Below are 27,215 nucleotides of genomic sequence, written 5' to 3' on the forward strand. Positions count from 1 at the left end.
AAAGATCAATAATGAATTAAAATATGTAAATTAAATCGCCCCAACTATAAATTATATTAGAATTTAAGTACTATATGTATTAAGATTTTTATATATATATATATATATATATATTTTTTTTTTTGCTTCACGTACAGGCTGCGATTATATCGTGCGGCGTTAACATGACATGATGATAGAATCGGTAATCGATTACTTTGTATGTACTTCCTCGCGGTTAGATTTCTTCACGAAAGTCACGATACCGAAATCGCGCCCCTTCGTGCAACATGTGCGCATCATATTCGACGTGGGGCTCATCATATCGCGATAACAATGCATTAAATATTTGACGAAGTTTCGCGGTGTAGCATTTATGAAATATAAATCACGCCAACTCACTTGTGTCTGATTTTTGCACGCTTCTTTTCTGTCCACCCTCAAGTTCTTTTTTCGGTCGGGATGTCTCCTTTCTAAAAAAAGGTTCGTATAGATAGTGGATAAATCGATCGTGAACACCATAATTGAATATCACGTCTCCTGTCATTATGTTTTGAATAATTTCTCTCGCGTACTTGTATGTTTACTGTAATTATAATTTCTACGCTTGCTTTTCGTGTTTAATCAAGCAGTTTCATGAATATTTGGCACGGCAAATCAAAGCGTTAGATTATTCATATTTAATTATGAAATTTAATATTTGTTGACCAAAATGGAAAGAATTTATAATTGTATCGATTTATACTTTTTTAACTAACAAGATATAATATTTATGCTGAAAAGAAAGAGAGAGAAAGACTGTGTATATATGTGATATTATATATATTAATAAATTAAATTAAATCGCAATTTGATACGTTATTGATATTAGATATTAAAGTCAGGTATAATTATTAAAGTCAATTAACATTGGTATGTATATTTTGAAAAGTGTAGCAGTAAAAATATTTATTTTATGGACATCTTTAATCAAATCTAAAATTAAAATGTTAATAATTTAATAAATATCTTATACATTATATGTGTGAGTATATAATTATTATCTAAATAGTAAAATACTTTGCGATATTTTATATTATATACAATCATATATAAAATACTTACGAATATGAAAATCAAAATATAATCGTTTCTAAATTTTTCACCTTTCTAATATAAAATATAAAATGAGATAATTAATAATTTTTTTATCGCAAATTAAAAACTGACTGATTTTAGTATTCAGATAATAATTTCATTTTACACAATATTGCCTATCACATTAAAATTCTAGATAAAATAAAAGCTTTGAAATGACAATATATTTCTATGCTGATTTCTACTAAAAATTGGCAGTCTGCCATATGCACGCGTATGTGTGTTATCCGTTATTATCTTTCCGTCATTTCTCTCACAATCAGTTATACAAGGAAACGTTTTATCTCGCAAAAAAGCACGGTGTGAATTCCGGCATGAGCATGATTTACAATTCGCCGACTATCGTCTGCGATAGACCAATCGATTGGTGAACAAATCGAATGAATCGCGGGGGGACTAGCCTTATCAGTGCCAGTTTCGCGATGCATAGTAGACGCATGATTCAGCGGCGGATGGACCAACGGCGAATCTCTTACGCGATGCGATCGGGACACGAGACCGAGACCACGTCGCTTTATATCGCGCGCGTGGTTTGACGCTATAGCATATCGGAAACGTGAAAAGAGCGGCACGTGATGCGTCAGCCGCTTCGGTCTCTTTTATAGCCCGGCCAAGCAGCCGCGGATCGCCCGCCTTGCGCGTATATATTTAGTTCGCCCAGCAAAACAATGCAATTGGCCTCTAGGAAGCGCTGCTTAAACTCTCCATTGGTTCATCAAGGACCTTTTTTTAACCCTTCGCTTTGATTGCGCCAGATGGTACATGCGCAAGCGGTTTTTTTTTTTTTTAAGAAATTATGGTATTTATGCATAAAATAAAGGCATGATTTATATCATTGAAAAATAAGACGAATAAATGAGATCCTATACATTAAATAATATCATTTTTAATAATAATATGTTTCACTGAGGTAAGAGGTAAAAATAAAAAAATAGAGTAAATAAATAAATAATTCTAGGTATGATATATAATTTTTGCGTGCAAGTAATAAAGAAAGGTTCTTCACGTGGACACTGTTTTTACACGCCAATACAGGTTTTTGTCAGCACAGCTGCCAATCAATTGTATTATGTATGATCGAACTCCCTTAAATGTTAAAAATAGCAAATAACCCCCAGCGATAAAATTCCTTTGTATAACTATATAATCTCATAGAAATTAGATAAAATAACTTGCTCTAAAAGACATAAAAATTGCATAATTGCATAAATTGATAAATAATTTTTGCTCATGTACTAATAATTTTTTATTATAGTTTGGAAACAGTAGAAACTTTTATCATTCTACTTGGTATTTATATATCATTATTTTGAAAATATCGAAAATTATAAAAGATCGATCAACAAAATAGGATAAAAGAACAAAGTTAAAAACAAAAATAAAAAAAAATGTAATAGATCAAGTACACATAATAATAGTGAGTAGCAATATATTCATAAATAATATTTGCAGTTTATGGAAAACTTTCGAGATAGTGTATATGCATATTAATTAATGTCGAATGAATCCGGTCGGAAAATCGTTCGACGTGCAATTCGCGTGCGGCGGAATGTTGCTCGGCGCGAAAATAGAGGCACAAGCGTGGAAAAGAAATAGGACGATGCGCGCGCCGATTGGCAGCACGATAGAGAATATAATGTAAGAATTTTTACACACGGGAGAGAATATATTTTCCCGATATCACTTTAAACTACCCCTTGTGTGCTGTTCAGTGGCTGCGTGAACGAGCTCTACGTTATAACGGATGCGCGCGTTACGGCCGCAAGAAAACGCGCGCGCGCGCGCTATGTCGTTATCTTGTCGTTACGGCACACGCGTACATAATACACACAAACACAAACGCGTAACGTGTATAATGTGTATACATACGGCACACTACTACGGCTCTGTTTATGGAGCTCTGGCCTTGGCGAGTCAAGGGACGCGGGATTTGTCGCGTACAAACCCGGCTCTCCCATCCCTCTGCCTGTCCTGCCTCCCCTCCTCTCACCCCAACCCCCTCCTCCCCCAACCCTGAATGTCGACACAACCCCGAGAGAACAACTAATTGCCGGACACGCGCGCGGCGCTCCCTTTGATCGCGATCAAAGCCTTCGATCTCAGCCGGATAAATCTCTCACCGACAAGCCGATTAAATCTGGCCATGTACTTGAGAAAGTTCGATTTATATGCGTACGGGACATGAGAAATTTTTATGCCATAATTTTTTAGTGATAGGCGAAAGTAATAGGGAAGATGAGATGACTTTCGCTTTCTACAATTATTGCACAGCCGAAACGAAAGAAGAATCATGTATACGAATATTTCCACGAAAACGATCCGTTTTAAATGATGAACAAAATAAAATTCTCTTTTATCGCACACAAACACCGTTTACTTTGAAGCGAGATCATTCACCGTGAAACGTAGTTGTTTTTATAAAACCTCTTATATGACAAAATCATAATTCTTTTCAGGGGAAATAAAAAACGAATATTATAATGATATTATAATGTTATTGCAAAAAAAAAAAATAATATTCAATATGTAATTTTTTCTTGAAAATGATTCCACAATTTCATCATATAAAACAGATTCTATAGAAATAACGATAACAGATAATGTATCTCATTCTCTGCAAATGCATTTTAATAGTAAAAATTATATTTTCGTTAGTATAAATCTTAATGAATTTAAGAGACATAAAAATACATTAACCAGAGCAATCAATTAATAAACAAAGTAATGTGGGAATATATATCCATAAAAATATTTTGCCTATTTATGGTAAGAATGGATACACAGCCTTTGCTTGGCTCTTGGAAAGTTAATTAGGATCAATGTGGCATTAAACGTATTAGTAATCAAGATCGATCGAGCCCAGATATGGCGATAAAAATATTTGCTGACGTCTGAGTCTGGACACATTTAACTATTTGTTAGAGGATATCCGTATGTCTTCCAGATTAATTTGAATGCGAAAAATCTAAAATAAAAGGCTACACAAGAGTGGAAAATCTGTTATGATAATATAAAATTAGTTTTATAATCCGGCATTTTACATGCAAACTCCCAATATCGAGTATCTTCTACAAAACCAGCATAAGCGCTATAAGATAGAAGAAATGCATTAACTTCGCAACTATAATATCTCTGCGGTATTATAAGAAATTTTAGATAATCCTTGCGTTCCGAGAAATGACAGCTTTTGCTACTCTATATAATCGAAGAAAACCGATATTTTTTTTAACGAGCCCGAATCTTTCCGATTTAAATTCCAAATCCGTAATATCAATGGATTTTCATGGACAATCGATTCCGGTCTGCTTTCATCTCCAAGCTGAGACATTTTTTTCTCTTTGACGATCTCGATACATCGATCGCGTATCGCGGCAACATCCATTCGGATTATAACGGCACAACGGCATTTAATACGGACAAAGTCATAAGCGGCTGATTTATCATTGTCACGGCCGTTACCCTCCCTCATGCGAGCAGGTTACAATCGCCGGCTCTGTCGTAGTTCGAGCACAGCAATGTAGCGAAACCGGTGACCGGCCGCCTCCGCCGCGTCCGCTCTCGGTGCAAGTGGTTATATTTGTAGAGTATTCGTATATACACTCTTCTTTCCTTGCGATCTCGTGCAGGCCAAGTATGTACGCGGAAAAGAAACGACTTGCACTCGGCCGACTGCCAGATCGCTATATTTATCACAACGTGCCGATTACAGCTGTAAAAAGTTCTGTGGGAACAGAAAGTATGGATCTATCAATCACCGGAATCATTAAGATCTTTCCACACGAATGCGCTCTCTCTCTCTCTCTCTCTCTCTCTCTTTCGCGAATAAAATAAATCTTTTCAATTCTACGTAAACTTATAATAAAGCTCATTTCTTTTGTATATAAAAGTGTTGGTTATATAACTCGCGCGATATCAATTTATTTATATATTTATCGATTAGAGATAATAATTATAGCTGTAATAAAAGTGAAAAAATAACGAGTGGAGAGTCCTCTAGGTGACTTTTAAGTGAACATGTTTGGATTAGATGTATGTAACATAGAAATGATAAGTTTTGAAAATTTGAAAAAAATTTTAATTTTTTTAAATTTGCATAAATAATTTTTTATCAAAAATGTACTTTAACAGATTTTTTAGTATAAGAAATTTTAGATGTATTAAAATGATTCAAATTAATTATCTCAAATCTTAGCTGAAATGATTAAAATTTATTATTTTAAATTTTTTGCTACTTAGATTTGTAAATTAATATTTCTTAGAATGTTTAAAAAAAAAAAAAAAAAACAATTTATTTTATCAATATTTCAAAAATTTCTAGAAGACATAGATTTTAAAAGTTAAAGATGAGATTTTCAGACATTGAAAAACTTAATGTCGTGACAAAAAAAAGAGCGAGAGGAAAAAGAGAGAAAAAGAAATGAAAGCAGAAAGAGAATCATAGTTTGACGTCATAATTTTCACGCGACCACCGATCGAAGTATTCAGGTGAAATGTGATTTAATTAGCAGAAGGAAAATAATCGCGGCAAAGTGGATCACCGCGATTGTCTAGGCGAAATAATAATAACGATATTCTCGTTATCTACGTAACGGCCGTGACGTAAGCAGATATCGGGCATAAATGGTGACGAACGTTTGGAAATATTGGATGACCGCGAGACGGTGATAACCCAAATCCTATAATAGCGTTCAATTATTTATCTGCCGTTGCTCGATTCTGCCCGCAAGTGGCACAGAAAGAACAAATCATAATTATTGGCAATAAAATTTAGCAACAGCAAGATATTCCTTGTCATTTTTAAATAAATGTTGAATAATAATACTCCTGATAAAAATTGATACCTGAATATTTTATTTGAATCTCGAGCGAAATGAATGAACGAGCTTATGTGATGTGTCATCGTCCCGAGAAATATTTTAAAAATATTATGAAAATAAAATCAAAGGTGAATATTAATAAAAAAAAAAACGGCCGTAAAAAAACTGTCTAAAATAAATGATGCACGATAATCATTTTTCATAAGATCAAACTAAAACGCACGCAACAAATCATTACGAATCAGAATTTATTTCGATGAATGTTTGCTTTTGCAATCAAAAATTAAATAAAATATAAGACTGTGCGACTTCAATACCGAGCAATGCTCCGTAAATATTTTAATAATTTAGTATTATATTTGTATATGTATATGTGATAAAATACTTAAATCGTATCACATTTAATTGCATATTAATTTGTTTGCACGTATTAAAAAAGATGGTTAAATTTTTTCACCCGATTACTCCTGAGCAATTTTTATAATTTTAAAAGTAAATCTATTTTTTTATGAGAATAAAATAAAATGAACATTAGAGTATTTAAGTATTTATACATATCGACGTATGAAGATGAATTGTAAATGAAATATGATTCACAACTTTAATAAGCCTTGTAGTTTCATAATACGTGCGCTATTATGTGTGCGAGCGATTTATTTCATTTAAAATCCTTCATTAATTATTTCCAATCTTTTCCGTTAATTATTCGTCAATTAAACTATCAATCGAGTCAGACTATAAAATATAAAATCGGTATTCAAAGAGAATCAGTAATATAGAGCATAGAATATCAATGTAGGAGGAAACGCTAAAGTTAGCTACATATATATTAATAAAATCAATAAAAATTTTTAATAAAAATTGCAATTCTCGATGATCGCGATTTAGTACCCTTAGCGCAGCCAACCATCACCGTCATCATCACCATCATCACCGTCACCATCACCATAACCACCATTAGCAGTGAGCAGCTTATGGATATAATCCGCTCGCGATCTTGCGCCCCGTTTATCTGACTTACACTTGTTCCAATGATCGTGGCGTTGCGCCGCGTGGTGCTCGAGATTCCGATGATGATCGTGATTGTTGTTGGTGTCCGCGGCGATGGTGACCTGGTGGTACGGCGTGGTCAGATGGATCGGCACCGCCGTCGATCGCTCTTGTTGCTCGACACTCAGATGCCGGGCGACAGTGATGGCGCCGCGATGCTGTTGATGTTGATGATGATGATGATGATGATGATGATGATGCGCCGCGACGCCGACGGCGGCGGCGGTCGCTTCCGTGTTGCCCGTGCTGTCCTCGACGGTGGTAAGCATCGCGCTTCGTTCAATCGCGACGGCTGCTCATCGGGTGACCACCGATCGCGATTGGCGTGGCATCCCGCGCGATTCGCACGGCGTGGATTGCGATCGAAGATGCGTTCGCGCGCTTCGTAGAAAGGTTCGAAGATTAAGAGATGCTCACGCGATCTATAGATCCGCGCGAATCTCTCGAGAGATTGCAACGAGATCCTCGAGCGAAGAGATTCGAGTGAGTAATGCACTGAACTGCGAATTGTTCGCTCCGATCGGCGTGGACATTGAAGATCTGGACTTATTTAGATCTTAGACAATGGTAGATCTGATATTTGGCACCGAATATATATGAATGATTTGAAAAGTCTATTTGATCCAATGATCGATGAGATCGCGCAAAAATGAGATCGGAATGTTTCACACAGTTTACACGCCGACCGATTGTTACAAATCGTCTCGCGCTCGAGAAAATGCAAAAAACTGGCATTCAATATCGGTACATCCCTTTAATGAAGCATGCGCGCCGCGCCGTCTGCCGGGTGGACGGCAGGAGGGAAGGAAAAAGAACGAAGTAGAAACAGCGATAAATGGTCAGACTTGCGATGAAACACAGTTGAAAATTCTTATGCGAATTGATTAAATGCGTGCTTTCTCGATTGTTTCATCATTGATAATTAAAAAAAAAAATGTATATAAGAAAAAGGAGAGAAACAGGAAGAAAGAAGAATGGAGGAAGAAAGGGAAATTGGAGCAGATAAAATTAGGTGAAAAGAGAAGAGGACCCCCTGCCGTCAAATCGGTGGAGAGAACGTGCCCGCTCCGCGATCCTTGGCACACACACACACACACACACAAAACACACAAGAGCAGAGCGACAGTCTCCTCCCGCGCAATAACAGAATGAACAAATGTGAGACCAGCACACGTGATGTATGTCACCGACCTGCGTGCGTCGTCGTAGGGCAAGAAAAGTCCTTCCTGATGATGTTGTCGGAGGTCAGCACCCCACCGAGGAGCCCGAACACTTCCGCTCTGGGCACTCGCATGCAGAATCCAGATACTTCTTCACCTTATCGCGTTGTCGTGCCAGATGACATGCTTGTTCTTCCTGTTGAAACTGATCCTCGAATGCTGCTGTTTGGTTTTATGCGAAAAAAGCCGGTAATAATTGCGATTATCATTCAGCACTGATAACCGATTGACAGATCGTCACTCCGGAGCACCGACCGCGACGATCAACACGCGGAGACGCGACGAGATCGCACAGGTGTCTCGCTGTCGCGGGAGGTAGAAACCACCCTCGAGCGTGCAATTTGATACGATCTTAACGCGCGAAATGAATTGACAGTATGCTCAGCGTCGATCGCAGCCGTGCCAACGTCGAGACGGAAGAATCGAATAAGAGACAGGTGAAAGAGCCTTCGTGAGAGTGAAACCTTCAGTTACCCTGGAGAGCGGTACACTTGCACGGGTGGCCGGCCGCCGCGTAACTGAGTCCGGAACGCGCGCGTTCCTCCGCTATATTAAAACCGTACCGTGTGTAGCGACGGCAACGGTGGCTGCGATCGGGGAGCGGAGAGGAGCGAAGAACGGAAGGCGAGGCGCGGCGACGGGAGGCGAACGGCGCTAACGATGACGTCATCTCGCACGTCATACCCGGGACGCGCACACAGCAGCAACCGGCGGCGGATCGATGGACCAGAGACTCGAGTGTGAGCGGCGCATCCATTGGCCCACGCGGCCGATGATGCCGTTACGGTGACGTCAACACACCACCCACCGCCCGCCCGACACCGTACCCCTTCTCTCCTCTTCCTCCCTGCCACCCCCTCCTCGCAACTCCCTCAACGCCACTGCTTTCCTTTTCCGCCCCCCACACCCTCCGGCACTCGCTGTTTCAACCCCACGCAAACCTCGAGGCAACGACGACACGCGAATCCGATATCTTTCGATTTGAAGAGAAAAGGAAAACGAATAAGGGGGAGAAAAACAGAGAAAGAGAGAGAAAAGGGGAGAGAAAGAGACTGGATCTGAAATTAGTTCGGGATTCTCGTTTGTTCTGCATCCGCGTATTCTTTTGATGTTTGCAGATAGATGGTTTTCGTGAACACGACATAATTATATGTATGAATGTTGTATGATTATTATTTGATATTATGACGTTATAAAATCTCTCTGATATATTACGATGTTACATTACAACATTTACATCAAAGAGATTTTTATTCTGTTCCTCGTTCATTCTCTTTCGATAACATTCTCTTTGAGATATTTATATGAATTTTTTTATTTTCATACGCTGTGATTATATAATTTTATTGTGTTACGCTGTGATTATATAATAGGACAATAAGAAAACATATTAATCATCATGAATAAAAATAATAAATTATATTACATATCTTTTGAAAAAAATTGAAAGATTTTCTAAATCTATTCAGGAATTTCTTTCCATTAAATTTTCATCTTAGGATTCAACAATTTATTTATTTAACCATCACGTGCGATATAAGAAATCTCTCAGATTTCAATTCAATTTACTACTAAAATTAATAAGCTTAATATTACATCTATAATTAAACATAAAATTAATATTCTTCTTGGTACTCGAGATTATTCGATGAATCGATGATAACAATTATGCGTGCCATGTGTTAACGAACGCATTATCATTTGTGTTATTCATTGTCATAAATAATACCAAGATCAATATGACCGGAGCGAACTTATATCGTTTATTAGCCGGTTTTGTAATATCGATGAGAAGAGACTACGATAGCCACCACTCGGTTTACCTACCCGTGCATGCAGCGATGCAACGGAATGCATTGATGGCGCGCAGACCTGCTGTCGTTATTAATCTACGAACTAGAAATGCGCAATCCATCTGACCTAATGTAACGTAATGTAATCAAACGCGATAACTGACAGTTATCGTGTAAGAATGCCATGGTAATTCACTATTTTGTCTGCGATGATCTAAGAGCCCATTATCGTAATATCGTAAATCTAGAAAAATTCTAATGGTAATTAATTCCCTTTATAAATTGCGTGACGTTTATCTTCATGACGTAACAAATCAGAAGGAATAATATTTTTATACTTTGACTTGTAAGAATCGTAGGTTTTAATTTTGTTTTTTTAATTCTTGCCAATGTTGAAATTTTTAAAGTTTACAAAATAAGAAAATTAAATTACAGAAAAAACGAATTTATCGGATTATATTTTGTTTTTTTTTTTTTTTCTTTTCATAACGTTTCAATCTCCACAAAGTTTTAAAAACGATTAGTCTGACAAAAAACGAAATTAAAATAAAATATTGAATACACTTCTCATCATAACAGAAATTTTGCACCAAGTCAAAATCGAATCATTTTAATAATTAACCCGTTAACATGAATTCCAAGCAAAGACAATTAAAAAATTTCTAAAGCATCGCAATAAGACTATTGCAATGAGAATGCTTCTCGTGGCATCTCAATTTTTTCATTGTTCTAGATTGTCTTTCGAGAACCCACTCGCGTAGACTCGATCATTCGTAACAAGCGGTTTAATACGTCATCAATTTATCCGCGGCGTCACTAGAGGGTGAAACGACGACGTCATCGTTTTCTCCCACTATGACGATGCCTACGCCACTCTTATCGCTTCTGCGCGTGGGTCAGGCATGACAACAGGGAGGGGTTGTTACTGAGAACGGGAAAAAGAGAGAGAGACAGGATGAATCGCGAGAGAAAGAGAGGTAGACAAAGAGGGATTGCGACGCATGTCGCTTTACCGTCGTCGATTTCCACCACCGCCACCGGCCTCCATTCATGCATTACCCGATACACCCCGCGCGCATCTATCTAGCTCCTTCGCATCCTCCCGCGCCCCTATACCTCCCTTCCGTTCCTTTTGCACGCGGTGCACGCGTGGCAAAGCGGAGGCGTAAGCACGAGTCGATGTCGCCCCGGTTTAATCAGCCATAAGACGGGCACACGTGACGAAACATTGAAAACTCGTGGCCGACTTTTGTGATATCACCGACGTGCCATCACCTGTATGAAGTGACCGCTGATCCGGAAGAACGATGATTGAGGGGTAAGGTCGACTTCGATCCAGTCACGATAGGGTGGAATCGACGACACGCTCCGTTCTCGTTCGGAGAATGCTCGCCTCGAAACCGCCAAACGCACTCGATCGAAGTAAGCATTAAAGCCGCTCGTCTTGGAGCGCGTCTTGTCTAATAACAACCTTTTCCTGTCATCTTAATAAATATTTATGCGATTTTTCAGTTACATAAAGGTTTAATTATATGTCTTAATTTTTAATTACGTTCTGAGAATTAAAATTCAGTGTGTTGCAAAATAATTTGTCGAAGCATAGAAATCTCTGTTCATCAGATATATAGACAAATATAGATGCATAGATAAATTTATTATACTTTATACCCCATAAGATTGTGAAAGCATAATCGACAATGCGAAACAAGGAACAACACACCTCTAACAAGAATCCTCTGATATTCACGATAGTACAACAAGCGCAATTATCGCAATTGATTGTGTCGTGAGATGCACATAAATGTCAGTAGTAAGATAAAGGCGGAATAAAATCATTTGCCAATGGTTGAATCGCGTTGATTTCGATCGACGAGACAGCGTTCGACGATGAATGACATGCGTATCTCCGGGCTAAAAAAAGCGCGTAGATAATATATTCTTTTCACAATCAGCTTCCTATCGGCAAACAGATGTGTAAGATAATACGGGCATGCCTGAATAACTTGAACTTCGACAATGGGCTGTTGACAAATCGCGATAATTCAACGATAGAATTTATATAATTGAAATTATCCGCTCTTTACTAATTACTTTATTCGCCTTATGAATCGTGCGTCGCTCGTTACAATCGCGACATTCATTATGCCAGTAGGTCTTTTTGATGTTAATGACAAAGCGTGCAAAACGTGCAATATTCTAGCGCCACTTTGATTAATTAGCAAGCTCGAGTAATTAACAATCGCTGAAGAGAAAGAGGAAAAGAGGTAATGGCTTTGAAATAAATTATCAAGTTTTTGTGTTGCACCTGAGGTAATCAATTTTTAAGATTATCGTTAAGATATGAAAGTTGGTAGTAAATGTGTGTTTTTGTACTATTACGTCATTTATTATTGTTTCGTCACTAAACTGACCTCACTCGCGAGAGAAATGGAGAGCACACGTGCTAAGATATTTCGAGATTTTTCGAGCTTCGGAAGGTTAAAAGTATTTGTCTGTATTTAAAAAGCAAAAATAGCTAGCGCCGAAAATTAATCTATAATACATCGCGTTTCATATAAATTATTTAATATCTACAAGCATCAAAAAATAAAATCAATCACCATAACGATCGAAGCAAATAATTTCGAACCATTACCATAAAATTTAATTTTAATTTCCTTGGTAATTATGATCTCCGTATTAATGAATCTAGAATAACAAATATTCTGCAATGCAGCAGAAAATATTTTTATGCTTCGTTTAAAAATGAAATTCAGGTATATATTTGTTATTCGCATACGAAAAATAACTTCGTATCTCTCATAGATTTATAATTATTCATTACAATTTCGTTGTGATGAGATTATATTATGTGATTTTTTTCTCAAATATAAAATTATAAATATATTTTGCATTTAAATAAAAAAAATATTATATTTATAATCAGTAATAATTATTATTTTAGGATATAGAGATTAGTTGAAATTAGAAATAAAATTCTCTATTTGATTATTTATATTCTTGAAGATTAATGTGTAAAATCCTATTTTCACAATGTTAAAGAACTCGGTATCTAAAGATACCTCGACATTAAAACAAGAGTTTTTGTACATTGACGTTATAATATCTGTTAAAAAATATCTGTTACAAAAATGCTTGAGACATTTTCTGCACACTTATATTTATACAAGTAATGATACTAAAAAATGTATTACTGAGTTACATGTAAGGTTAAAGCGAAAACATGACAGAATGCCTCGTAATGACTTTAGAAAAAGTATTCAAAGATCCAAAAAAAATATATCATGTATCAAAGATTAAATTTTTTGACATACTCATTTGTTCGCATTTATGTAAATGATTGAAATTGAAAAATGTCGAAAAGATCTTTCAGATCGGCCGAGGATGGCCGCTATCTAGAAACTGTCATTGATTTCAGTTCGCGCGGCCAAGTGCATATATCTTCTCGGAAGAATAATTTGTTCTTATTACTCGACTCGAGACCGGTGTGAATTGTTTAATGATTTTTTAATAAACTTCCGGGCACTTTGTACCGCATCCTGAAGATCGTTGTACCGTGTACGCACTGGAACCAACGCGGCGCATAATCTTTTATTACACTGTGTGATATGACCTTTCCTCCGTGAGCTAGTAAAATGCGCTCTATCAGTATATATAAAAGGACGAGCACGACGATGCCAGTGAACCTCCTCTGCCCGCGTACTACCCTCGTATTCGCGCTCCTTCTCTCTTTTTCTCTCTTTCTTTCGCAATGTAGAATTATTTTTTACGACATTTATAAAACGTGACTCGCGCGTTCCTTCGTAGCGTGGCATGCGATTAATCAATATAAATCAGTCGGCGTGTTTAAGAGGCATCCACTCTTGGACACGGCGGACAATGGGGGAAAAAAAGTTTTTCGCGCTAAAAACTATGGAATTTTTCTCGATCATCCGATCGTACTGGCCTCCGATTTCCCATCGACAATCGACATAGCGTGAGTGCATTCGTCGGCAGTTGTATCGAAACGCGCGACGCAAGTTTTATTTCGAGTGCAACGTGATACAAATCAAAAGCGAAGCCATCCCTCATTTTTGGCAACGCCCAACAATAGAAAGATTCTAAGCTATTACTAAAAATTTCTTCAATCATATATGGATCTCACAGAAGTATTTAAATATTGTATGCGCGTTTAAATAAATCGATTCCTAATTCAGTTCATTTAAAATTTGAATGCATACAGATTTAAACAGCTTAATAACTCTATGAGATTCGTGTGTAATCTGATAGATTGATAGAAATTTTTAACATAAAAAAGTGAATTTAAGATACATGCAAAAATAAAAGATAATTAGCTCAAAAGATTATTCGAACTACATAAAATAAAGTTATGACAAAAATTACAATAATATATATTAAAATTCGATTAGAAATACCGATAATAATACCGTTAAATGTAATAATTATAGGGTCTAATCTCATTTAACATCTCCTAATACTTGTTATAATCGTGTATCAAAATAATATATGATTCGACGACACGAAATGCCATCATATACTTACTCGATCAAATCTCATTAAGCAATTGAAAGTCACTACGTATATACATTAACGCGTTGTACGACCGCCAAATTTTCAATTATTTTCACATACAAAACACGAAGTGATACGAATCGAAAGAAAACAATTTAACAACTATAATTGATTTAATTTCTAATCCAAGTGAATAAATCACTTAAAACAACTGAATGAATAGTATTTGCTTCGACATGATTATAAGTTGTTAATCACAAAAATAATTAATCACACAATCTGATAATTATTCTCTAATTATTCGTAAAGAGTGATCGGAGAAGTAATACAACGACAATGCAATGAATTGTCTTATACTAGCACTATTTGTTATCTCAATTTCTGTTGTGCGAATGAGAATAAGACAAGAACGTTGCTAATGTTTATACGCGCTTATGCGTACCTGTATTTATTATTATTTGCGCGACGAGATAATAGGCAGTGATCCGTGTTGTCGTTGTATTACCTCCCCAAATTATTTTTTATTTGTATTACTCAATTTCACGTACAATTATCGTTCTCATTCCTACCACTGTTTATCTCGTCGCGCAAATGACAACAATACGGGTGCGCATAAACATAAACGTTCGTCTTATTGTCATTCGCGTAACGATACTCGAGACAGTAAGTAAGGTGCTAGTACAAGGTGTTCCATCATTGTCCGTATATTATTTCTTCGATTATTCTTTACAAATATGTTGTATCGTATAAAGTGTCGTGTGATCGATGTATTTTGATGATTAATTTGCACGCGATCATAATTAATCGTGTTATCGCAAGTGAGTGTCATATAAGTGCCGAAGCAGCAAGTAGAACAAGAGAGAAGAGGAAATTCGAGAAGACGTCGGGGACAACGACGGAGCAATCGTGAGATAAATGTAACCTTCTTAGTTTATTCTTCTTAATTTATTTAATTAATTTTTGTTATTTAAATTTATTATTTGATAAAACTAATTGTTTGTTTTTCTCCGTGGCAATAATCTATTTTACATCCATGTGTAATATATGATGCGTAAAATATTTGACTTTATATTATATTCTTGTAATTGTAATATAAATTAGTACATAATATTTAGCCTTATGAAATACGTATACCGTTCATAAATTTATTTTGTGTCATTCTAAAACAGAAAAATTTTCTGCACAAATTACCTTAAAGTTAATATAGTCGCAAATATGACATATTTATATACATAATAATATACACATAAATCTTGTGGAATTATATGTTGTAATATTTGAAAATTATAATTTAAATATAATTAAAATAATTTAAAATTAGCAACTTGCCTTCCGTGTTTTCGCGAGAAAGAAGGAAATTGTGACGACTGTGCGTAGTAGGACTCGGTAATGGAGAAGGACGAAGAGAAAGAGAAAAGGAACCGGTTGCCGTTTCTCGCACAGTCAGGAAGAACCAGGCGAGGGTGAGAGGCCGACATTATGCAATCGCATGCGAGTCTCAAGTCGCGGGTTGCACGACGAAAGGCGCGACTGTCGCGCGAACATATTTAACAGATAATATTAATAAATGTGCATATAATCTGTATATGAATTTGATATAATATTACTTTATTATTACATACATTTCACGTAATTTATATTTTCATATAATTTATATCACAATATAATATTAATGTTAATTTTAGGGAAAAAAGACCGAAAAAAAATGAAAAACCTAATAAACGCTAGAAATTTTAATTGTCAGAAATATGTATGTAGAATAATTGCTATTAAATTTTAAATTTTAAATTAATTATATCAAATATTTTTTTTTCAAATATATTTTAATTTCACGATAAAACATTGTTGTAATAAAAATTGTAGTAATTATAACAATATCCTAGTAGAAAATATAATCTGTATTTCGTAAAGCGGTTTCAATAAACTTTTAATTGCATGTATGAATATCGTAAAAGGAAAAGACTCATTTAATTAGGCAGAGTGCGAGCAGTTAATTCGAAAAAAGCTTGAAGACTCAAGATTATTACTAGTTCATCCTTTCACAGATTATCCTAATAGCACGCGTTCGGATATATGTAATTACATTTCTATTGCACAACGTAATAACTTTAATTGCAATCTGAAATCTTTTATTGCTACGCTAATTACGGTAAAGTAGCCATTACATATGTTCTTGTAACTTTAAAAACGGTAGACTTTTAATTGCTCCAACACGGCACGTATTTATCAAAGTACTCAACCGCGAATTATTACATTGTGTAATATTCAATTGCCACATAATACTCGTGATCTATTAATACCACAATATTCGCATATTGTTTTAAATAATGAACGATCAATGATGAAAGATAGAATCAATGATGGAAGATACAAAATAAAAATAATAACTTGCAAGAAATTTTATTTTCTACCATGATCGACACACTAGTTAAACCGTCTCAATATTATATGATAAGAATATTCAAAATATATATAACAGCAAAAAGAGAAGATGTACGATACTAAATAAATTAATACTAATGTAATTAATATCGCTATATATGTTAGTTCATTTAATATAAAAGAAAATAAAAGTTCAATTTTTTAAACAAAAATATCCACACGGAGTCTGATTAACTTTTATCTATTTATTAAACAAAAAACGATTTTATCTTGCATCATTTTTTTTATTATAGAGATTACCTTAGATATTATCATACCTAATTTGTCTTAAAAAATCTCTAATTACGCCCGTGTTGAAACGTATTGCGTACGTGTATGCTTTCGTGAATAAGATATAATGCGTTCATCTCGCAACACACACACACACACACACACACACACACACACACACACACACACACACACACACACACACACACACATATATATATATATATAAAATACATAATACCGAAATGCAGCGTATGAGCGTAATTTCCCTTTCAGCGTGAATGAGATTAAAGCGTAGTGCTGAATGCGTGGGCCGCTTCTTTATAATGGAACCGCGGCGCGTGTCGATGAATCGATCTAAGAGGGTAACTCTTCTTTTTTTTTTTCAACGTTGCGTTAATAAAAAAAAAACGGCTACATATTGTCGATTATTATAGTATCTCTATTTTGTACTGATATTTAAAAGCGTATCTAGTCAGACTAGCAGATGATGTGTCAGATGCGTGAGCAATAAAGAGTATCGGGCTTGCAAGATCTATATTAATCGGCTGTGTGATAGCATTTATTCTAAATATTATCGAGTGCGGGTTTTTAATAAGAAACTTGGAGAAATCGATCCAAAGCGTTCAATTAAATATAAATATAAATGCTTACTTAAAAATCGTGATTATCAGTCATAATTACTTTTAATTAATTATAATTAGTAAAAAATCGCAAAAACGAGAATTTCTTAAAGTTGACAACAAAAAAGTTTTAATCAATTATTTACTGTCGTTAAAAATAAGAAACTTTTTAAATTCAACGAGACAAATACTACATGTATCTATTTTCTATTATTTCTAACTCTATATATATATACACAACTCTATATATGTATACATAGAAATGTAAAATCTCGTCAATATGTACGTATCTTTAAAGAGCACCTTGTGCAAAAGCCGAAATATTTATTGTCCTGCTTAAACAATATAATCCAATTGACGTCATTGCAACAATTACAAATGCAACAGATTCAATTCCATTGCAAGAAACCATTGCAAGAATTACAAACGCAGATTTAATTAATTATAACTTTTAAATTCGATTCGAAAGGGAAAAGGAGATCATATAATATATAAGATTACCATTTATATACTTACAAATGTTATATTCAATTATGATAGAAAAAAGTTTAAGTAAATAATCGTGTAAAATTTTTCACTGTCAACTAATAATATCCTCATACGTTTTCCATTAATTATTATAAAAACAATAAATCGATGTATAATGTTGCAATTACAATAAATTTCTATTTTTATCAGAGATCTTAAAGGAGCATTATCTTATAGTTAAAGATTTTACAGCTGACTGAAAAATCACAGAGCTATTGAGCGCGAGGAGCTTAATCGACCGAATAAGATCACGAAACGAGCATTATATATGTATGTATGTATATATATATATATATATATATATATATATATATATATATATATATATATAGCGACGTTCCTGTCGTCGATACATCGCGTGCGCGCGCGAATATATAAGATTAACAAAATGTCGATTAATGAAACGAGTGGGCGTTTGTATTACACGTGGGTGTCGTTTGAATTGGTGTGCACATATATATTGACGGTATCGTTAAATAGAACGTACGAGTGGTACGCAAAGTCGTTCCGCGGAATGGAAATCGGATAACTACCGCTTTCATACGATTTCGATCGACGATTATCCGCACCGGAAAACTATCCGCGCCGTAAAATGACTGGCGTTTAAAATTGCAGACGCCGTTAATCTCCGGTTAAACATCGCCGCGACCCGCCGACTTTTCATTCATACGCCACGACGCGAATTTATTCAACAAAATGCGTCGAATCAACCGTAACGGATTGTATTAACGAGTGCCGTGAAATAGCAATGTGCCACGTGGGCGACATGCTCGTGAATCCATTGAGTATAATGCACTTGGAAAATAATGTCAAACTGATCAATTAAACGATTCAAATTGTTAATTGTGCAAAGAGTAAAACTTGATATTTTGTAAGGGCTAATCTGAAATTCAAATTACATTTTTGATCAAATTTATCCTCACGTTTGACAAGAAAAATAACGCGATTAGTGTGTGTGTGTGTGTGTGTGTGTGTGTGTGTGTGTGTGTGTGTGTGTGTGTGTGTGTGTGTGTGTAATATATATATATATATATATATATATATATATATATATATATCCTTAATATATTACTTTTATAGCATAGAACTTTAGGATTCAAAAGTACACGTATTTTTTTATTCCTAGATTTATTGTTCTAAATTACATTATATGATCGGCTTTAAAGGATTAACCTTTAACAGGATTAACCCAGGATGCCAGTCTATATAATATCGTTCACATTGTTTTATTTTTCATTTCAATTGTTGTTGAATGTCATTTAAAAGAGCACACATTGAGTTCATTTCGAGTTAAGGTATCGTCTCTCGACTGATGTATGAATATCTTTATACTCTTTGCATATAAAAAAATAAAAAAAAAAATAAAATATAGATCAATATCGCGAATTGAAGGTTAATAATAATAGAATTAATCAAATTAATTATTTCAAAAGGAACATTATAATGCATTCTTATTCAAAAAACACAAAAAATTTGATAACTATTTAATTGTGTAAATATATTACACACTTACTGATAGTGATTGGAATTAAAATCTTACAAACAAATACGAGTCTAAATAAAAAGTTATCACATAGAGTGAAAATCCATCTCTGAAATTTTTGAGAACTAAAGCAGTGACCCGAAGGTCAACTCAATTAATCTTACACGCGTTTTCTATTCGTTATTGTTATCCGATAATCGTTTTCGGTCGCGCTAGATAAATGAATAGCTAAATATCTTGTTTCCACCTTCCCACGAGTAAGGTGCGACGCCAGGTGCCGCGAAGTTCTCCGCGTCTGAAACGAAAGGAAACGTGCGGCCGAAGGTGCAACATGATTTAACTGTGCTCGTTAGGTTTTTTGTTAAATTTCTCGCATATACATCCGGACGGCAGCCGCCTTGTTTAACATAATTAATAGACTCGAAAAAAGTCAACGCATCCGTTGACTGGCATTTTTAATTAAGAACGTCATCGTGCTTTTTGCAGCTTCCCACGTGTATTATATTAGACATTACTTTAGATACTATAAGTGCCTTTTATAACATTTACTACATGTATTTTCTAAAAACATTTTTGCACTATCATAAATATTCATAACAAAAAATTATACCATATTGAGCAATAATTTATCAGGTAGCGTTTGCCAGCTGCCATCGATCGCAAGATTAAAGGATAATCATTCTCTTTTTAGCTAGTGTTCTGTATTTGTTTTGCATTATGCGTGGCTTGCAGTTTTTCAGAAAATTTATAAAAAGTACCGCGCGTATGTATATTTAAAAAAAAAATTATTATTATTTTCAATATAAATCTCTTACAGTCTTATAGAGTCATTACCTATTATCTCTTTTTCTCTTTCTATCTTTTATCGCTCTCGCTTTTTCTCTCTTCGGCTCGATAGATCAGAGAACGATGGGCGATTAGCGCCGCGTGTGAAAGGGAAAGCGAGCGGTCGACTTCACGGAGGAGGACGATCGACCCGACAGCATGGCGCGGTACACGGGTTCGAGAAACGACTCGACTCTCTCCTCCGTACGTAATGCGCATTCGCAGGCTCTCCAGCTTCCATTCGTGTCTTTCTCTCTCTTTTTTTTTTTTTTTGCTATTAACCATCCACCCTTTCTTCTTGCACGCTGTTGATGGTTTTTGTGGTATACAATTCGAAAATTCGTGAATAAATAATTTCTTGATTTCGAAGAGAATCGTTCAGTAGAGTTTAAAATTTTTCAATACAACATGCTGTATCGACTTTAATAGTGATTTTTCGATGTTAAAATATGTAATATAAAATATCCATATATTCAATAAAAGTCAAAATGCAGGATAAATTTTGATATTTTAATGAACAATATATTCAAGTATTCACGAATCAAGAGATAAATATCGCATAATTTCAATGAATTTCAATGAATGCAACTTTATATTTTTTTATTTGTTTTATGTATATGTATGTGATTTTTAGACGCAATTTATTTTAATACAATTTAGTATTTTTATCATGACCTTTCATGCGTATTCATCGTGACAGAATGAGCAGCGAGGAAAATAATGAATGAGAAAGAATTCGTCGTAATTACAAGCTTGAGATTTTATACGGACGAGATTAGCATACTTGCGTTATGTAGAACTATGCAAATATTGGGAGAAGCCATTCATTATAATTGGCTTCGCTATGATTAATGGATGGTATTACTTGGTGAGGAATTGTCGGATTCACTGCAGCTCATAATCAGTCGGTATACATTTTCATAATATATACAGTTGCAGCATTAATATTATCGTTGAACAGAGTATATCAATGCACTATCGATTTCTCATGTAGATCGGCAGACATTTTCCCATTCACATTTTTTTTTAAATTTCTCAATTGGATGTATGTTAATTTAATGAGAACTAAATAAAACTATTATGCACATATTTAGCGTGAAATTTATAAAAAGTTAAAAAAATCAATATTCTCTTTCTCTCTCTCTCTCTCTCTCTTTCAAACTTATTAGTATATATATTCCGCATGAGAGAAATACGAGTCATTCCTCTTTTTTATACGCGAGAGATATATTGTACATTATATGATTTTATTTTTAATTTTTATATTTTATTATTCTCTGATCTCGTACGGATACTCGTAAACGTACGCATTTCACACTTATGCGGAAAATGGGAAACTCGGCATAGAAGAGCTATTATTTACATTGTTCGAGGCGCACGTCCCGGCGTTTTCTATAATTTGCCTCGCCACGCTATCTCCATTGACGATCGATCGATCTCGCGACGTGCACACGCACCGGAGATCGCGATTATTGCTCATACACGGATGTACGAGATGCGAGCACGCCGACATACGTTCGCGGCACGCATACACACACACACATATGCGAGAAGAGCCGCAAGGATGAGAGCACGAGTTTCGCGCGCGTACATGCATCTCTGTGTTTCCGCGTTGCTATGCTAATGAGAGAGCGTCTCGATCTTCGATCGACTATCCTTGGACGGATTTCTAGCTCGTAACGTCAAGATTCGAGCTACGACCGTACCGAAATCAAAGATGTTCCATCCCAACGATAAGCAAGCACAATTTCACTTTCTCTGTCTGATTTAATTTTTGTAGTGTAAACATTTAATAGCGCGTTTGCAAAGCAATGTAACATGAATTTTGATAGTCATCGCGCGCGACAATTACTTATTAAATCTATTGGAGGATCTTTTATCGATCTATTAATGTTCAGTTCTCTTTAAAGAAGAATTTTTTAATGAATGCTTTGTAAATTTGTTAACGGTCAGATGAATCTTGCGAAATATTCAATATGATGAAATAATAAAAATATTATGTTTAATTTTAAAAATGTCGCCAGTAAATAAATTAATAAACAAGTGTTTATACGACCAAACTGGCAATTTATTGTTTGATTATTATATCACGACGTTTCTACCATATGGTTTTGGTCCTTATCAAGTGAAACTAAAATTACAATACAATAAATAATGATAGTAAAAGTAGAAAGAGAAAAAACGAAATGTCAAACTGACATTGTGTCAACCACTATATTTGGAATACTGAGATCAACTAAACGATCTTTATTAATTTATCGTATATGTTGTTTAAATTCTCTGTATCTTTTTGGGAATTAATAGTGTTGTCAAATTTTTTAATAAAAAACATTTCAGCTATTTCTCTCTTTCTTACATGTTTTTCGTTATGTAGAATATCAGGCGCTGACCAATCGAAGTCATGATGAAATTTTAATTTGTGTTTGCTAATTACGGTAATTAGTATTAATTTAATTAGTTACTAATTAAATTAATAAAGGTCGTTTAGTTGATCTCAGTATTCCAAATATAGTGGTTGACACAATGTCAGTTTGACGTTTCGTTTTTTCTCTTTCTACTTTTTAATTATAACGTAAGTTGCTTAATCCTATTTTTTTCTTTGTAACATGACTATCATTATTTATTGTATTGTAATTTTAGTTTCACTTGATAAGGACCAAAACCATATGGTCGAAACGTCGTGATGTAATAATCAAACAATAAATTGCCAGTTTGGTCGTATAAACGCTTGTTTATAATAAAAATAATTCAAGCCCGTGTGGAGAAATAGAAATTTTACGATACCGTTAGTTTGAATAGGGTTGACCACTTTTGATTTCAATCGGCAATGTTGCAAAACCGGAATGGTCTACCTGCGGGAGCCTCAAAAACAGTTTGATTTTACTGGTTCTCTGCTCCATAGAAATTTAGTACTTTTTTATAACTATGCTAATGTGAGAGCATCTCCCAAAGATCAGAGATATCCTTGGACGAGATTCGTAGTAGGACACGGCGCGAGAGTTTTGTTTTCATTAAAATCGAGATATCATCGACCAAAAAGGAATGAAAAGATAAAAATTTCTGTTAACATAAGTATAAACAGACGGCGCTAAACATGATATAACAAACATGACACAATATGTGTAAAAAATTAAAATACAGCGTGAGCAAAAATATATATAAAACGCAGCCACACGCAAAGTGTGTTTATACAACAGTAATAAAGTTTAAAAAAATATACCTTATGTCACATAAGCCACACTATAAAATTCGTCTGCCTAATCAATATTCCACTTAGATATATAGTAAACAGGATAAATAAAACTTTAAAAAAAAAACCTACTAACTATTTAAAGAAATCTTATAAAAATAAAAAACATTTTAATATTTTTGTCATTTTCAAATGTACTCTTTCTCTTAGGTAATAAACGAGATAACTATACCAAACACTTCAACTTATTAGATTTCTTTACGACGAACATCCGAGATCAAGAGGCATATATTATAAGCTAAGTGAGACTTAAGTATTCCACTTGACGAGAACTAAGACGACACTAGAGATAGATAAATACCTCGCTATATGTATGTAGTCAAAATCTCTTGTGAGTGCAATAAACATAATCGCGAATACTCATGTAACTCGATCAAATAACATTAGTGCGAAGTATCTTGTCTATTATGTCTGTCTAATGCATATTTTTTATTATGTTATTTTAATTAATTTTAGAAAAACCGATCTTTTTTAATGCTGTCGAAGAAATTATTTCCAGACAATTCCTAATCACGGTCATAATTTTAGTTTTATGTCGATCTAAAAGTTTCATAGAAAATTAAATTAAAATAAAATAGCTAAATTTATATTATATTAATAATAAAAATTTTTTTTTTAGATAAACTCAAAGATTATTTATAAACCTCAATTTTACCTAATTTTTGTTTCCTCTTAAAAATATCTACATCCCATTTTTATAAATAATTGTGATATAATTGTAGACTTTTAACTAACGGTTACCTACACAATCACATTATATGTAGTTGTACTTCGCGTGTTCTCTGTTATGTATAGGATAAGATGAAGCAGAGAGTGAATCCTGCTCGAGGTACAACTTCCGGATTTCGGCACAATCGAGCATCGAATCTCGATACCGTTCGCCCGAGTGTTTTACTTGGCGTCGATTTTCTCTCTAGAAACGATCTTGCTTCCCGGGCTAGGCAGCGTGATCACGATTATAATGCCATACAGAGAATCGACGCCGAGTCGTGGGGTCACACGCGGGGTCGTCGTCGGGTTGTAAACCCTCGTCGGGTGCGACCCGCGAGAAGAAGGAAGAAGAATACGTTCCCTCTTTCGTTTTCTTTTCCTTCTCCTTCTTTTCCTCTTTTGACCCGGACTCCCACCCTCTATCCACCTTGTGGGATAGTCCATATACGATCTGCAAGCGACGTCGTCGTCTCCGATATGCGCAAAGTCGTTAACGAGTCTCCTCGTTATCTTTAGCGCTTGGTTTTATACACGTACGTGTATATGTATATACGTGTACGTTGTTCACCTAGGCAGGTTTATTATGAAAAGAATGGCGGAAAGTGGGGGAAACGGGGAATTCGAGAGGCTGGAGGAGGTTTAAGGAGAGAAAAAGAGAAAGATGCTCCTAGACATGAAGAACTGGGAAGGTCGTTCCTTCCCCCCTTCTCCGTACCTTCCCTCTCTATTTCTTCTTCTCTCATCCCACCATTGCTGATCCTTAGCAAGACACACAGGTACTTTCTCCTACAGTTTTTCGGTGCTGCCTTTAGCATGCGCGTAGATCGACCACGACAATGACGACGTCGACGGCGACGTCGTAACACCTACAAAGTCATTTATCGCTTGCGGATTGTTTACGGATCGTGGAATCTTATTTATCGTTCGGAATGTAACTCAAGGCCGAGAAGTCGTAATTTATGTAACAATTCGAGTAAAAAAATGGAGAAATTTTCGATTCTTCGTCAATAATATATAAAATTTTTTAATCTTGTTTCGAGTTCATATAAATACATTAAGTAATAAATAATAATGCAAAATAATAGAAAAGAAAAATTGGAATATACTCGTGAATAGGAATATTTTTATCTTTAGACATAAAAAGGATATTAGCTAAATTATTTAAAAAAATCATATATGTATAATTTTTATTATATAATAAAAATATAATTAAAATAAAAGATAATTCTTAATTTTGATATGACAAATAGAGACATGATAGTGTTCGCAAAAAAATGAGCAAGAACATTTTCGAGAAACTATTCCAGAAAATTCACGATTGAAATTAAAATTACATTGTCCATTATAATGAAAGCCAACCAATCGTAAATATTTCTGATGATTGAATATTTTTCGAAGAATCATCAATCTCTTTTTAACGTATAAGCCGTTAAATTAAATACACGATAAGATCATCGATGTGAGTCGATATATGGTCCTGATTTATGTAATGTATGTAAATATATGTCCGATTTATGTCCGATTTGTCGCTCAGATTCAAGGTGAACGCATTGTAATCTACGCGGATATTGCGTGTTTTTAAAGACGTCATTCGTAAAGACATAACCGATTCCGCACATTTTTTAGATTAGCAACTGAATTATGCACTCCGTGACTTGTTTTTAACCCTAGGCCGAATTTCAATAATCGAAGTTACACGCAAATAATGTAGTTTATTTTTAGGCTCACAGGGATACTTTTATTTTTGGCAGGTATCGACACCAGCAAACTTCGGCATTCAATAACAGAGTTTATTTATATGAAATAATGCAGTTGTATCCTCATTTGACACGTGACATGACATGTTATATTTTCATCGCAAAATCACATTAGAGTAAAGTAACAGTAATGCTGCTTCCAAAATCGCACTATACACTACGTTAAAAATAGTTTGATAGTTAAAATAAACTAACATTTTATATAATGTTAATTAATCTTTACGTAGCCAAAAACGTAACCCAAGATACGCTATCCAATACACACATTGTATTAATATAATATTAGAAATTCTCTTGATTTCTTCACCTATTTCTACAACTGTAGGAAATAACAGTAGATAGCAATAGCAAATTACTGAGCAGAAGCAATGCTAGAATCAAAAGTTTATGTGTTGCGTAAAGCAACTTCTGTCGGCTAACTTTTTTCAAAAGAGAGGGCGTTTTAAGATTTCGTTACGCCATCGTGCAATTTCGCTGATTTATGATCCCTTCTCTCTATCGCTTATATGACCGATCATCTAACGGAGAACAAAAGGATCTATTACATGGCCGTTACTATTAACTATTAGGAGAAAACGACGGAGAACATGGTTCGTTATTACTTTCATGATATCATACGCAAATTTGTAGTATGCATTTTTAAAATTTTAAATTTTTCGAAAACTTATATATAATAGAGATTTAGATATTTATTAAGATACATTATATTAAAAACGCAAAGTTTTTAATAAAATCTCTCTAGCAAAATTTTATATAGAAAAATATTTATTATTGCAAGTATAAAAATGAGAGAGAGAGAGAGAGAGAGAGAGAGAGAGAAATATTGAAAGAACATGCTTGCGCGAGAAGAAAAAATAAGACTCATGAGAGGCTGCACG

General features: G+C 34.7%; 1 protein-coding gene across 1 annotated transcript in view; it reads right to left on the minus strand.

Moving 5' to 3' along the window:
- LOC126855039 (nuclear receptor subfamily 4 group A member 2) overlaps positions 1 to 8,697 on the minus strand; it is a 58,962-nt gene extending 50,265 nt beyond the window's left edge. The window contains exon 1 of the mRNA XM_050602350.1: positions 8,175 to 8,697. Coding sequence (XP_050458307.1) covers positions 8,175 to 8,277 — 103 coding nt within the window. The 5' untranslated portion in view covers positions 8,278 to 8,697. The remainder of the gene's footprint in view (positions 1 to 8,174) is intronic.
- Positions 8,698 to 27,215: the final 18,518 nt, after the last annotated feature.

The sequence above is a fragment of the Cataglyphis hispanica genome, chromosome 15 (assembly GCF_021464435.1).
Source record: "Cataglyphis hispanica isolate Lineage 1 chromosome 15, ULB_Chis1_1.0, whole genome shotgun sequence".
Lineage (NCBI taxonomy): Eukaryota > Metazoa > Arthropoda > Insecta > Hymenoptera > Formicidae > Cataglyphis > Cataglyphis hispanica.